At 39.0% G+C, this 13,596-nt stretch overlaps 1 protein-coding gene across 1 annotated transcript; it reads left to right on the forward strand.

Annotated features, from left to right (window-relative positions):
* The first annotated feature begins 229 nt into the window (after positions 1 to 229).
* Positions 230 to 7,699, forward strand: LOC116510300 (immunoglobulin superfamily member 2-like). The gene is made up of 3 exons (XM_032219791.1): positions 230 to 591; positions 3,434 to 3,850; positions 7,644 to 7,699. Exons 1-3 carry the CDS (start codon positions 234 to 236, stop codon positions 7,697 to 7,699), a joined length of 831 nt encoding a protein of 276 aa, XP_032075682.1. The 5' UTR covers positions 230 to 233.
* The last annotated feature ends 5,897 nt before the right edge of the window (positions 7,700 to 13,596 follow it).

A 13,596-nucleotide genomic window follows, 5' to 3' on the forward strand; every position in this document is an offset into this window, starting at 1 on the left:
CAGAATTCATAGTATTTGTGAATTCTAATGCAAGTTTTTTGAATGTCACAAATGTTCTAATTTGCATTACATTACCGTCTAACTATAGTTGTTGGAAAGTTTAAACTGTCTTTCTCTCATCTACCACTTCATGGGTCTGGACAATGCCTTTTTTGAATATTTTAATGTAATAAATTGGACTGATTCTACTATCTTTTAATAATTTGTTCATAGATCCCTGTGTGGGAGACCACATGGTGTCTATTCAGGAAGGACCTCTTTATCGAGTAAGAGGAACACACATCACTATTTGGTGTAATGTCACTGGCTACAAAAAATCGGTGGAACAGAATTTTGAGTGGTCCACTTATCAGCTATCAGATCCACAGACGGAGCTGAAGATCATCAGCACTGAAGGGAGAGGATTTTCTTATGCTTTGTACTCCAAGCGTGTTGAAGCTGGGGAAATCTACATTGAAAAGACCAAGGAAGATTCTGTTCTTCTGCATATCAAAGACCTCAAGGACAAGGATGCTGGTGTATATGAATGCCACACACCCAACACAGAAGAGATTTATCTTGGGACTTACAGTGCTAAAACAAATATCTCAGGTATGCTAAGTATGGGGGGCCTATTCACTTCTAAGTCTATAGAAATTTTCATGTTGGATGTTTGATTTATTCTACTAGATTTTTTCTATTCCACATGGAGAGTGAAATGTACTTGTGAGGTAATACATAATTGTAAATTTTCCGAACAAACTAGATAATTAATTCCACTTCAGTGTTAACTTTATACGTGAGGCACTATTAATTAATTCAACATCCATTAGAATACTATTGTGGGATCCGATAGCTATCTGGCTAGATTACAATCTTCTTAGTGATCAATATTCAGTCAGCCTTTAATTATATCCTGTAACTTTCAGACAAAACTAAAGAATTAATTCTCTTTTAACTTTAGTTGGGAAAAGAAAGAATGTGTGGGTACATTGGTCATAAATTTGGAATGATTGACTATGCTTCATTGTAATTGATCAATGACTTCAATCTTACCCTTTTCCCAAGAAGCCATGGTCACACTTATGGTGGAAACATTATCCCAAAATCTCCTCCATAATTATTCAGAATTTGCATTGGAATTTGGATGTGATTTTTTTTTTTGTACAGGCCTAATACCTTTGCCAGAGATAGTTTTTTTGGTGAGTGGTTAAGGGATCAAGATACAAACCAGGAGACTGTGAGTTCAACTGCCGCCTTGGGCAGAAAGCCAACTAGATGACTTTGGGCTAATTACTTCTTTGTCACAGCTCTTAAAAAAGGCGGTGGCAAACCCCCTTTAAAAAAACTTTTGGTAAGAAAACTGCAAGGACTTATCCAGGTAGTCTCCAAGAATCAGATACAACTCAGTGAAATAATTTTTTTTATTGTAACTGCACAATATCAGTAAAGCTTAGGTATTTCATGAAAATGACTTCTCTTGCAGATGACCCAAAGATAAATAGTATTTGAAAATTGCAGCACACATAAGCAATGTGTTATACTATATATTTCAGTGATTGTACATGTGGTCCTCACTGAACTACCATTTATACAGTGACCATTACTAGTGACAGCTGTGCTGACAGATAGTTCTTACATTTTGTTTGTTTATTTATTTTATTTATTTGTACGATTTATAGGCCGCCCAATCCCGGAGGACTCCAGGTGGCTTACAATGAAGGAAAAAAGAAATAATAAAAAATGAAAATTAAAACAGGTTAAAATCAACACACATACATTCGTTATGATTGGGGCTGGACCTCAACAATGAGGTCAACAGCCCCAGGCCTGCTGGAATTGCCAGGTTTTAACAGCTTTTCTGAAGGCCATGAGAGTATTCCTGCAATCATGGCCTTTGCAATATTCCTGCGGTCAACTGATCAGAAAGAGCCAGTTCGATATAAATAGTTAAGGCAACAGACTAGAAAGCAGGAGACTGTGAGCTCAAGTCCACCCTTAGTCATGAAAGCCAGCTGAGTGACTTTGGGCCAGCCTAATCCATCTTCATAGGATTGTTGTTGTGAGCAAAATGGGAGGAAGGTATGTTAGATATATTCACTGTCTTGAGATATTTGTAAAAATAATAAAAAGGGCTTACAAATAACATAAATAATTCAGTCTTGGCATCCTGTCTACATTTATGACTGCAGGGGCTCTTCAATTCTGTCATCTGCCTATGTGACTCCATTTGTATCCTTTTGGCCATCCTGCATAGTGGCAGTAGTAGCATTGGTGACATTGGAGCTAAAGTAAAGGATTGGGTCCTCCTTTAGCCATCTCAGCTAGCTGCTACCACTCTGGGGACTATGGCAGGCAGCTAAAATTGCTGAAGGCCCTGGGCCTCTACTTCAGCCCCAGTACTACAGCTGACGAGTGGGGGGTTTGAGGTGGCACTCCTCAGGGATGGTGGTGATGTCCGCAGTGTTAGGGTTAAAGTGGAGTCTGGGGACTATGGCAGGCAGCTAAAACTGCTGAAGGCCCTGGGCCTCTGCTTCAGCCACAGTGCCATTGCAGTTGAAGAATGCTGCTGTGCAGGGAGTCAAAAGGACAAAGAGTGGGAGTCAGATAGCAGGGTGGGATAGTAGGAAATACCTGACTTTAAGGAGGCTCAGACATGGGAGTGACCAAGCAGGAAATGTATTGGATAGGGATGGGTTTTCACCCAATGATCAGTCACATTCATTTAATGGGATTTCTGTTGCTAAGTCACATTAGTTTCAGTTTAGAGATGAAAATTGTGGTCCATTATTGGAAGTCTGAAATAAAAATATTGGGATATGTTTTTACCTTTAGTGCTTTTGAATTAGAATTAGTGGGGAATTGAAAGAGTTGAAAGGGATTTGAAAAATTTTAAGCAGAACAGAAACTAAGGAAACTACAAAAAGGGTACAGTAAAAAAATATAATTTAGAGAAAGCTTCCAAGGAAAACGGAGAAGCCATTTTCTGAGTTCAAAAAGCATCATTTAATCAATACTGGCAAATGGCAGAATTTGAAATGTAAATTTGCATCCTACAATTGGGCAATGAGAAGTTGCATGGAATGGTCACTTGGGTTTTGGTCTCCATTCACTCTTGTTTTACTACTTAGAAACAAACTTATAATCATATAATTCATAAAGTTCATTTTGCATCTTCCTCCTTTTCTCATTAAACAAATTATACCCTTAACTGTTGGTTGTTTCCCATGCATTCTTTCAGAAAACATGAGGGCCAGAAGCATCATGTACAGTATTAGCATGCTAGCATTGTACTGTCATTCATCCTAGTCTTGATTGTTTGAATACAAGTTCACAATCCTTCAAGATCAGTATATTGTTATCATAGTTTTTGACTAGGACACCACAATCCCCTCTACCAAAAGGGATTTCTATCTGAAGAATTTAAACTGCAATTGGTCTTTTCTTTCTGTAGTAATTCCAAATACACTCTCTGTCACCATGAAGACACAGGCTCTCTTGCGAAATGAAGGCGATTCTTTGGATCTTATTTGTCAAGTATCGGCGGCAACAGCACAACATACCCATATTTCTGTTGCTTGGTATGTAATACCAGAAGGAAGGAACAGAAATGCTCAGAACATTCTTTCTCTGTCCAAAGAATACATTCTGTTTCCAGGCCCTTCCTACACTGAGCGGTTCAACACAGGAGACATCAGGCTAGTGAAAATTGGGGACACGGAATATAAATTTTCCATCATCAAACTTAAACATTCAGATCAAGGGAAATTGTATTGTGAAGCAGTGGAATGGATTCAAGACCCTGATGGAACTTGGAAAGATATTGTCCAGAAACGGACAGATACAACATCACTGACCATTAAACAGCTTGGTAAGCTTTTCTTAAACTCATGTATGGGGCATTTTATAAACAACATATAGTAGCGACCAAAGAATCTGTGAGACAACTGTTTATGTCTCCACAAACGTTGTTAGTTTATTTTAAGATTCTGAGTTTTCCATAACCAAATGCTTAGGTATAAAGTAACATTCTATTCATCAGATCTCTCTACATCTGGGATGTCAAACTCAATTTCATTGAGAGCTGCATCAGGGTTTGTTTGACCTTGGTGGGAGGGGCATGGCCAGGATGGGTGTGGCCAGCTTGACGTCACTCATATCGGGGTACCTGTGGTGACCCGAGTGCTCTGCTAGTGAAAATGGGCTCCTGAGCTCCATTTTTGGGTGCGACAGCCTCCTGCAACCCTCTGTCAGCAAAAACGAAGCTCAGGAAGGCTGCCTGCAGACCTCCCAAACTCTGGTTTCATGGGCAAAGGGACCATGGACCAGTATTTTGCTGTTTCCGGGGTGGCCCCATGAGACGGATCTAAACACCCCATGGCCTTGAGTTTGACATTCCTGCTCTACATGATCAGCTACTCAGTGTGATTTGGTTTGATTTTTCTTAAAAAGAAATAAGCATATTTGAAAAATTCTATTGCTCTGTGATTCTGTCCTATCAAATCCAGAAAAATGAGAAGAAGAAAAGTAAACCTTACAAGTTCATTGTTTTCTCAGATACAGATATATTTTTTAAAAATTCAGTTTAGGAAGACCAGGGGTATGTCTGAAACATATCCATATAACTGCGGGGATTGAAATAGTGGAGAAATAATGTTAATTATTATTTCATTGTTCAATTTGCTAGAGCTAAGATATTCCATGCCCTATTCACATGATCCTCAGCCAAAGAGAAGCTAAGGCAGTAGAAGGAAAAGTGAAAGGAAAGGGAAGAGAATGTCTTCCTTTTGCTTTTAGCTAGTTTTGCTGTGATACTAAATAAGGGGAAATGATATCAAATTTCAGCCCATGATGGTCATGAAATCCATAACCATACAATGGCTTCTATATCTTTGCATCAAATTTGATGACTTCTACATCAAATTTTACACCAAGGTAAAAGGGTGACCTAGCCAAAACAAGTGCCTTTTATTATGATTTAATTTTGTAGTAGTAGAATATGAATTATCCCGATTGACTTCTGCCATAAAATTATGACATCCATGTAACACAGTATCAGTCTTGTGTATTCAGATATTCAGTGTGTTTTACAAATTTCTAGATAAGAGTTATTAGATTTCCAAATATTTCTTTTCCATTTCCTTTTTTAGTCACACTCAGTATATGCAAGTATGGACCTTGAACTTTGTTATAAAGACTGCTACTGTAAATAAAGAGCTACAACTTAGATTAGATATAAGTTGAAGTTTGGACCATGCACCTGGCAAAAGAAATTTTAATGAATTTGTGAATTGAAACAGCAGAGTTTAAAGTTCCACTTTACCTATAAAAAGATCCAACAAATATTTTTCAATCAAAAATATTTTAGCAGGATTTCTATTCTGCCTTATTCAAGGCAGAATAGTTGATAATTTGGAGCAGGTAAACAATTAGTTCAAGGCAGCCATTAACTGTAACATTTAGAATTATAGATGCCTTTCCTCCCAATTCCCTGGAGAGGTGATGGAAAAGTACATTTGGAAATATACCTTTGATGAGAATATATTCTTCTTTTTACTTAATAAAGTTACTGTGTGAAAACAAAGGAACTGTTTTATTCAGTTATTCCAATGGATTTCTATTTGTTGCATAAATCCAAACACACAGACACACACAGACACACAGACACACGCAAACCTCTTTCATTGTTTTTATAAATAACACAAGGTGGCGAACATATCCAATATACCTTTCGCACCCTATTTAACTGACAACAACACTGTGAGCTGGGATGGACTGAGAGAGACTGAGAGGGACTGGCCCAAAGTCACACAGTTGACTTTCATGGCCAAGGTGGAACTTGAATTCATGGTTTCTTGCTTTCTAGACTGGTACCTTCACCACTAAATGAAACTGGCTCTATATAGACACAACTTCACCAGCACCCCAGTTATGCTTGAATTCATTCCTATGAGTCTTAGCAGGAATGATCAATGGTGAGGAATTTGAGAGCTACACTTCCACCATACCTGAGGATTCCAAGTTCATTACACTTGCACTAGGATAATTATTTTAATGGAGTTTTGTGGGGGTGGGGGAAGAGGATATGGTGGAATGGGAATCATGCCTTTAGTGACAGTGAGCAAACACTTGATCAGTTTTTCATAAGCATTTTAGACTTTTTCATTTCCCTTAGCCCATCCATAATGATAAGTTGGTAATTGCCTTGTCATTAGATAAATAACAGAGTTATACTTTTTCTGAGACAAAATAGAATATTGTTATTTCTCAAGATACAAATCATACTTCATGGTACTTAAAACCATCTACATTATCTTGGCATACAACATTGAGAAAACCAACATATACTTCTCCCCATACCTATCAGAGAGAGAGAAAATAATAATACAACAAAAACAAAACAACTTAAGTCCAATTTAATAACATTCCAGCATGCTGCGGAATTGCCTGTGATCTGAGACAACGTCTTCATTCAGCTTTCTGGTTCAGTTACTTGACCTTGTATGTTCACTATGTGCATTTCTTTTTATTTCTGCAGATAAAAAAATGAATATGAATAACATTGCTGTCCAAAATTCAACTCTGAACGGAAAAGAAAACGACCCCAGGTGCTCGGTGGAAACCCAGAATATCCATGGTTCTGTATGGCTTGGCTCCGTCGTTATGGGGTGGTGGTTAGTACTGATCATTACTGGGCCTCATCTGTCTGAATGACAGTGAAGTAAGACCTAATGCAGTGTTTCTCAACCTTGGCAACTTGAAGATGTCTGGACTTCAACTCCCAGAATTCCCCAGCCAGCATTCGCTGGCTGGGGAATTCTGGAAGTTGAAGTCCGGACATCTTCAAGTTGCCAAGGTTGAGAAACACTGACCTAGTGTGAGAAATCTTCTAGTACAACAGCAAAGCAGTGCCAAGCATATCCTTATGGTAAGTCAGGTGGAACTGATAGACAAAGGTACATAGAGCTGTAAGATTTCTGAAATAGAAAACACACCCTAGGTTCATTTATCATTATACAGGAACAATTCATCTGGCATCAGTACAAATATGAAGTCTCAAGGTCAATCACGCTAGATTTTTTTTTCTATACATAAATCAAGGTTGTGTTGACTGATAAAATACTAGTTTTGCTCAGAACTGATAGATTGTAGCTTTTCTATTATGTAGGCTGAATGTATTTTCTCAGAATTTTCCAGATCTACTCACATTCTGCCAGTAAAGTCATTCTCAGAAATTTGGGGGTATTTGGGAATTGCGAGATTTCTGTGGCCTATAAATATATAAAATAAATAAATGAATGAAAATAACTGAAGAAATTTATTTTAAAATAGCAGGGAAAAATAAAACAAGGATAAAATGAAACAGGGATGACATAAACAAAAGAATAGCAGGTGTCCCAAGATAAGGGAATGGGTATGGGCTTTATAATAAGCAGTAAAAAAATCCTGACTTCTGAATATCACAATTTAAACCAGGGGTATCAAACACAATCTCATTGATTCTCAATTTCTGTCTTCCTAGCTGTAGCCGATATTGTGACCCCTCTTATAAATGCCTTAGTTGTATCCCATAGGTTTTGTATGGATGTGTTTCCTGGCCAGTTTTCTTTGAAGAAAAATCTCAATTCCTAATTAACTCTTTTAATATATTCCTGATCCTTTAGGATTCCTCATGGTTATGCAGAAGGGCAAAGTATGTGGATCAGAGGGAGGCCCATGAAATGAGACCCAGCTTTGTAATGAAAGCATCCTCAGCAATAGGAGATGGTGAAAGGCCAGTAGGGCTGCTAGTGGTTGCTAAGGCAGGACTTTCGTCAGATCCTGTCTGCCTCTTTCTCATTATAATCTATCTATATATCTATCTATCATCTATCTATCTATCTATCTATCTATCTATCTATCTATCTATCTATCTATCTATCTATCTATCTATCTATCTATCTATCTATCTCCCCGTTCTTCCCTCCCTTTCTTTTTCCCTTTTCTTCTTTTTCCTTCCCTCTTCCTTTCTTCTTTCCCCTTTTCCTTTTTTCTTTTTCTTTCCTCTTTTCCTTTCTCCTTTCATGTCCCTTCTTGAATGCTCAAATGCAAAAGGAGAAACTGTCATGCCTCTGTTGGAGCCAGAGTCTGCAGAGGAAGACTAGCCAGAATTGGAGCTGATGGAGATGGCTCTGTTGGCTTCAGAGGAATGTGGGGACCAGCCCACCAAGTCAGGCCAGGGTCTTTCAGGATTGGGATGGCTTGTAGGCAGGGAGGAATGGGAGCATAATGACCAAGAGAAGCTAAGCAGTAAACATGAAAGACAGAGCTCAGGCGATAAGCTGATCCCTCCTGATCCTCCCTCCTGATCCTTGAGCACCAAGAGTGGAGAGAAGGTGGGAACAACACAGTATGACCCAATGATTCAGGAGGAGAGTGCTCCACCCCTCTTCACAAGGCACACCTGGAGACTGAGACTTAAGGAGACGCTATAGGGAAGAGCATTTGTCAGGAACAAAGGCTGAATTCATGTGGTGGATAAAAGTGAGCACTGACATTCTGGATGAAAGGGAAGACCTTAGAACATACTCAGCCTGCAGAGCAAGACAGTCCCTGGGGACGCCAGACTTTACATGTTCTCACCTCCTTCTCTGTGCAGACCCAGGGGGCAGGATGGGGCTGGCCCCTTGTTGGCTTCAGGATAGTCCCACCAAGATCTAAGGCCAACCATGTTCCAGCTGGGATGGCTGCCACCAGGTTGTAGATCAGCACCCATCAGCCTGGCCCAGGCTGAGGTGCCATGGGCTGGGCCTTTGATGTTTCTAGGATCTAACCCATTACAGGCCAGATCTGGCCCGTAGGCCTTGCATTTGACACTCCTGATGTGGAGGCTATTTTGGCTTCTGTTCACTTAGGCATTCATTGGAACTTTCCATTTCTGCAGGGTGCCTGAACTTTTATACGGACATAAATTTGACATATAAAAATGCATTAAAAAGAAGTATATACACTTAAGCAGAGTGTTGAGAAGTATGTTGTGAACACAAACCCATAGCTTGTCACACACACCTATAAACAAAGACTGAATAAGGGCAAACATAATATTAAGTGACTATAGGGAGAAGAAAGACAAAAAAAAGTGATATTTATCAAACCATTTCACTTTTTTCCCAATGCAAACATAGTTTTGTTTAAAATTTCACAGAAGGCAGATTTCAGAAAATGCAGACATATGTAGTGGGATCAGACAGCTAACATATGAAAGATAACTAAAAGAAAGTGAAAATAAGGAAGATTACCTTCATTTTATTGGCTACAGCAAAGTCCTTAATTATGCAAATCATACCAATGTGGAATCTACATGTTAAAGTTAACAAATCCACCAGAATGATTGGTTATTCTTTTTTTAAAAGAATATTAATTTACTGAAAAGTTTAATCTGAAGAAACTGTATGACTGGCAGTTGGAGAGGAAGTGAAACAAAGATACAAGTAATGAAGGCGTAAAACAAATTCTTGAATCAAGTTGGCCAAACTACTGAGTTCCCTGAAGTCAAGGAAGCCACTTAAGAAGACTCCTTAGGTATTTTCAGATGTGGGCTCACAAATTATCTTAAATCAGCACTTCTATTTTAATGGAGAACTAGTCAGCAATTAAGTACATTAAGTTGCCTCTTGTCAAACTCCATTTTATTAATAGAATATAATTATTTATTGGCCAAGTGGACACACATGGAATTTGTCTTTGGTGCATATGCTCTCAGTGTACATAAAAAGAAAAAAAATACATTCATCAAGAATCATTAGCTACTATAGAGTATTTTAACTATAAGTATAAAATATATCAAAAATAAGTTGATTGGCATTTGACATCATTATTGGTTAGCATTTATCAAACAACTATATAAAGATTACCCTTAAGTGGACAAAAAGAAATGCTGTTTAAATAAACTTGGAGTCCTTGGTACTTTCTGAGCTTGGCTGTTCCCTTTTTGGGGGGCAGGTTCTTCTTTATTCAACTAGGTAACATCTTTGCTGTTTGATTATTTGTCCAAGTTGGTAGTTCCTTGATTGAGATATTGTTACTGCTTGCTTGTTGATGTGGTTTAAACCTTATGTTAATCCCTGCTTATCTGAGTGTTGATTGCTGGTGAGGATGTCTTTTTGTTTTCTTTTTGGTTTTCTAATTGTCTTTCAAATGATACCTAGATGTTGCTTATCTCTAGCTACCTGATGATGACTGATTTGTCTGAATGCCACAAATAAACTTCAACTCAAGTAAATTGCATAGTCTTTATTCATAAATTGCGGTCTGAGCAATATTTTCTCTTTCAATTACCTGTATAAAGTATGCAACAATACATTACCAGTCTGCAGGATATGAAGACATTGTGGCTGAAATCAAAATAGGACACTACTAACAATTTAAGACATGCTAATAAAACCACTTTGTTGGCCACAATAAGACTTCATTAGGAAAGCAAAAATGAAAAATCCTGGTTAATGTTAAATATATTCCAGATATATCATAAAATACTTGTAAAATATTTTAGGTGACTTTATGGGAGACCTCAACAGCTAGGGCACAAGTATTGCTTGACTTCCTTTGAGCCTTATTTGTTTAATGAGGTAAAAATGTACAATGGTCAACCCAATTCAGTGTTAATATTTGTGTTCAATGTATGTGAAATTGAAACCCATAAAAACATTCTCACAATATGAGCACGGTGTACCATAGCATAGCACTGATATCTTTTTATGGCCGACAGTTGTGTACCTGAGATATTGTGTTCAATGCATTTATTCTTGTAATGTATAACTGTGTGAAAATAGTAAAAAAAAATCAGAAATTTCATATTTATGCAACCTTGTAACTTTAAATATCATAAGACAGCATAACAATGAGATAAGTTTACACACACACACACACACACACACAAACACACACACAAAAATATCTGGACATAAATTCTACTAGGTAATACTGAAAATGAGAAGAATACAATAATATCTTCTTGAGAATATTAAGATTGGAAATGATCATGTGAGATATTACCTTATGTCAATTGCATTTTGAGATTGCATGGAAACATGTTGCGTAGACAAACCCACTTCCATTATACCTCTTTACACTTCACTTTGAAAGCGGACTCTGAGTGCAGAAACAAAGAGCTGCCTGCAATAAATGAAACTATTGCTAGTATTGAAGTGACTCATCCTATGACTTTGGTTTTGCTGAGGGTAGGTAGCGGGTTTTGCAGAGCTGTACATTGGCAGACTGTGCACGCAATATGAAACAGCTGCTCGGTTCTTTGGATATTTCAGTTTGCGAGACAGCAGGCCTGTACAAAACAAAGGGGAAATTTGGCACCTGTATACAGTTAATTAACTTGTGGGTTTTCATTTTTCTAGTTTTGTCATTTCTTTACATCAGATGATTAAAAAACCTAGACGAGGCAATTGCAGTTGGGGGGCAAAGGGCTTCTAAACAACGAAAGATTTATTTGGGTAATGCTATTGCAGACTCTGTGAATTCAACCAGGAATCACCTCCAGTGCAATTAGAGCCAGGATCTAGGACAGTGATGGCTAATCTTTTTTTCCTTGGGGGCCGAAAGCACGCACATGCGCAGTTGTGTACATGTGCACACCCATAATGCAATGCCCCTCCCATGTGCCCCACCATCCTGCACATCCACGTGTGACACCCTTGCACTCCCTTCACCCCACCCACATGCGCGTACGACCCCACCATGCTCGCCCCGCAGATGCTCGTGCAACATCCCCCCGTTTTTCACCTCACATCCCTACAAATTTACCTTGATTATCAGCCTTACTATCAGGGGTTTAGCATTGCTCTTAAGTGCTTCTGTATCAGTGGTGGGTTCCTCTCCCCATCACTATTGGTACGCTGCGCATGGGGCCAAGTGTCCTGTTTGTGCACTCCACTGCCCCGGGACTCCCAGCTGCTTGTCGGACATCGCACAGGCGCCACATTCTGTAACCCACTGTTACTGCTGCCTTCTAACAAAATGAACTCCAAGAGCTGAGCAATGAAGCCTAGATAAAGGTTCCCCTTGCACATATGTGCTAGCTATTCCCAATCTAGGGGGCAGAGCTCATCTCTGTTTCAAAGCTGAAGAGCTAGCACTGTCCGAAGATGTCTCCGTGGTCATGTGGCCAGCATGACTAAACGACGAAGCCACATGGAACACTGTTACCTTCCCACCAAAGTGGTCCCTATTTTTCTATTTGTATTTTTACATGCTTTCAAACTGCTAGGTTGGCAGAAGTTGGCACAGGTAACACTACGCGGCGTTAGGGGTTCGAACCGCCAAACTGCCAACCTTTCTGATCGACAAGGTCAGCATCTTAGCCACTGAGCCACTGTATCCCTAGACCCTGCTAAACAGATGGTAAGCACTGTAAGATGTGCAAACACATCTTCCCCAATTATCCCTGTATCATTCTTGCCTCCATCAGTTTCTTCAAATCCCAGACTTGATCAATTCCTAAACTTATTCAAGCCACCTGACAATTCTCTTATCCTCAGATCCCAGATGTGCCACTGGCCATCACAATTCTCATCCCATCAAGTTCCCAAAACACTTGACTAATTTCCAATCAAATATCCCATCAATCATCCATGACAATCTAAATCTGCCAGCTTCAGCACCATTTTAAAAAAGGACTGGTTAATCCACGAGAATCAATGCATTTTAGATTATTAAATTCAAAACATAAGGTGGTTAGCAAAAAGGAAATATCCTACAATGAAAATTTGCATCTAATTTTATATGTGCCTAGAGTTAGATAAAATTTATTCCTGTTGCAAGAATTGCTTAAGTTATTTTAGTTCTACTCACTGCTTAGAAAGCAAGTTTGAGATTTTTTTTCCTGAGGAAGCTATTCTGCAAAGGCCTCATTTGTAATCACTCCCAGCTTGAGATTTTTAAGAGTGAGTGGAAGAAAAATATGAATGTTTTTCTATGAAGTTTTCCACAAAGCATATTACATTATTTATTTTTCTTTTACTTCCCTCAATAATGTCAAGATTAAGTTATGCACTAATTGTCAGGTAGGCCTCAAAATAAATAATTTTACAAATGATTCACAAGCAATTTAATGTAAGCAAGAGCTGTAAACCTTCTTTAGATTACAATGTCTCAGACAAATATTCATAACCAGCAAAACAAAAAGCAGTGTTATTTGTAAAAACATTCAAACATCAGTGGAAACACCCTTTTTATATTAATATAGAGGAGATAGGATACTTTGCGACTTGGAATGGGACAACTCAATGCCACCAGCTCGCCACAGGATGATTCCACATGTCCACCCATCACATACCAGGGGTGGCCAGAAGAGAGTCAGGTGGTGAGTGAGTGGGTGGGCAGAGTGCAGAGCACATCAGGGTGGGTGGCAGGAGGCAGTGACGAAACGGGGCTTCCCATTTTACATCCCCTGCTGTCGCTACTGCTGCCTCCCAGGCCTTTTCCACTCAGAACCTGCCCATGTGGCTTTCCCTCTGGCCACCCACAGTGTGTTGACCCTGGCCTGAAGTGATTTGGCAGCAGCGAGTTGGCAGTGGTGAGCTGGTGATGGCGGATTGGAAAATTGGTTGTGGTGAGTTGTCCTAG

This window comes from Thamnophis elegans, chromosome 6 (genome assembly GCF_009769535.1).
Source record: "Thamnophis elegans isolate rThaEle1 chromosome 6, rThaEle1.pri, whole genome shotgun sequence".
Classification (NCBI taxonomy): domain Eukaryota; kingdom Metazoa; phylum Chordata; class Lepidosauria; order Squamata; family Colubridae; genus Thamnophis; species Thamnophis elegans.

Bases quoted from the DNA above. Each gene is read 5' to 3' on its own strand.
- LOC116510300 (XM_032219791.1), top strand. From the start codon at position 234: ATGGTGTCTATTCAGGAAGGACCTCTTTATCGAGTAAGAGGAACACAC. The intron at 592-3,433 runs GTATGCTAAGTA...TTCTTTCTGTAG, and splicing joins TGCTAAAACAAATATCTCAG to TAATTCCAAATACACTCTCT. The intron at 3,851-7,643 runs GTAAGCTTTTCT...CTGATCCTTTAG, and splicing joins ACTGACCATTAAACAGCTTG to GATTCCTCATGGTTATGCAG.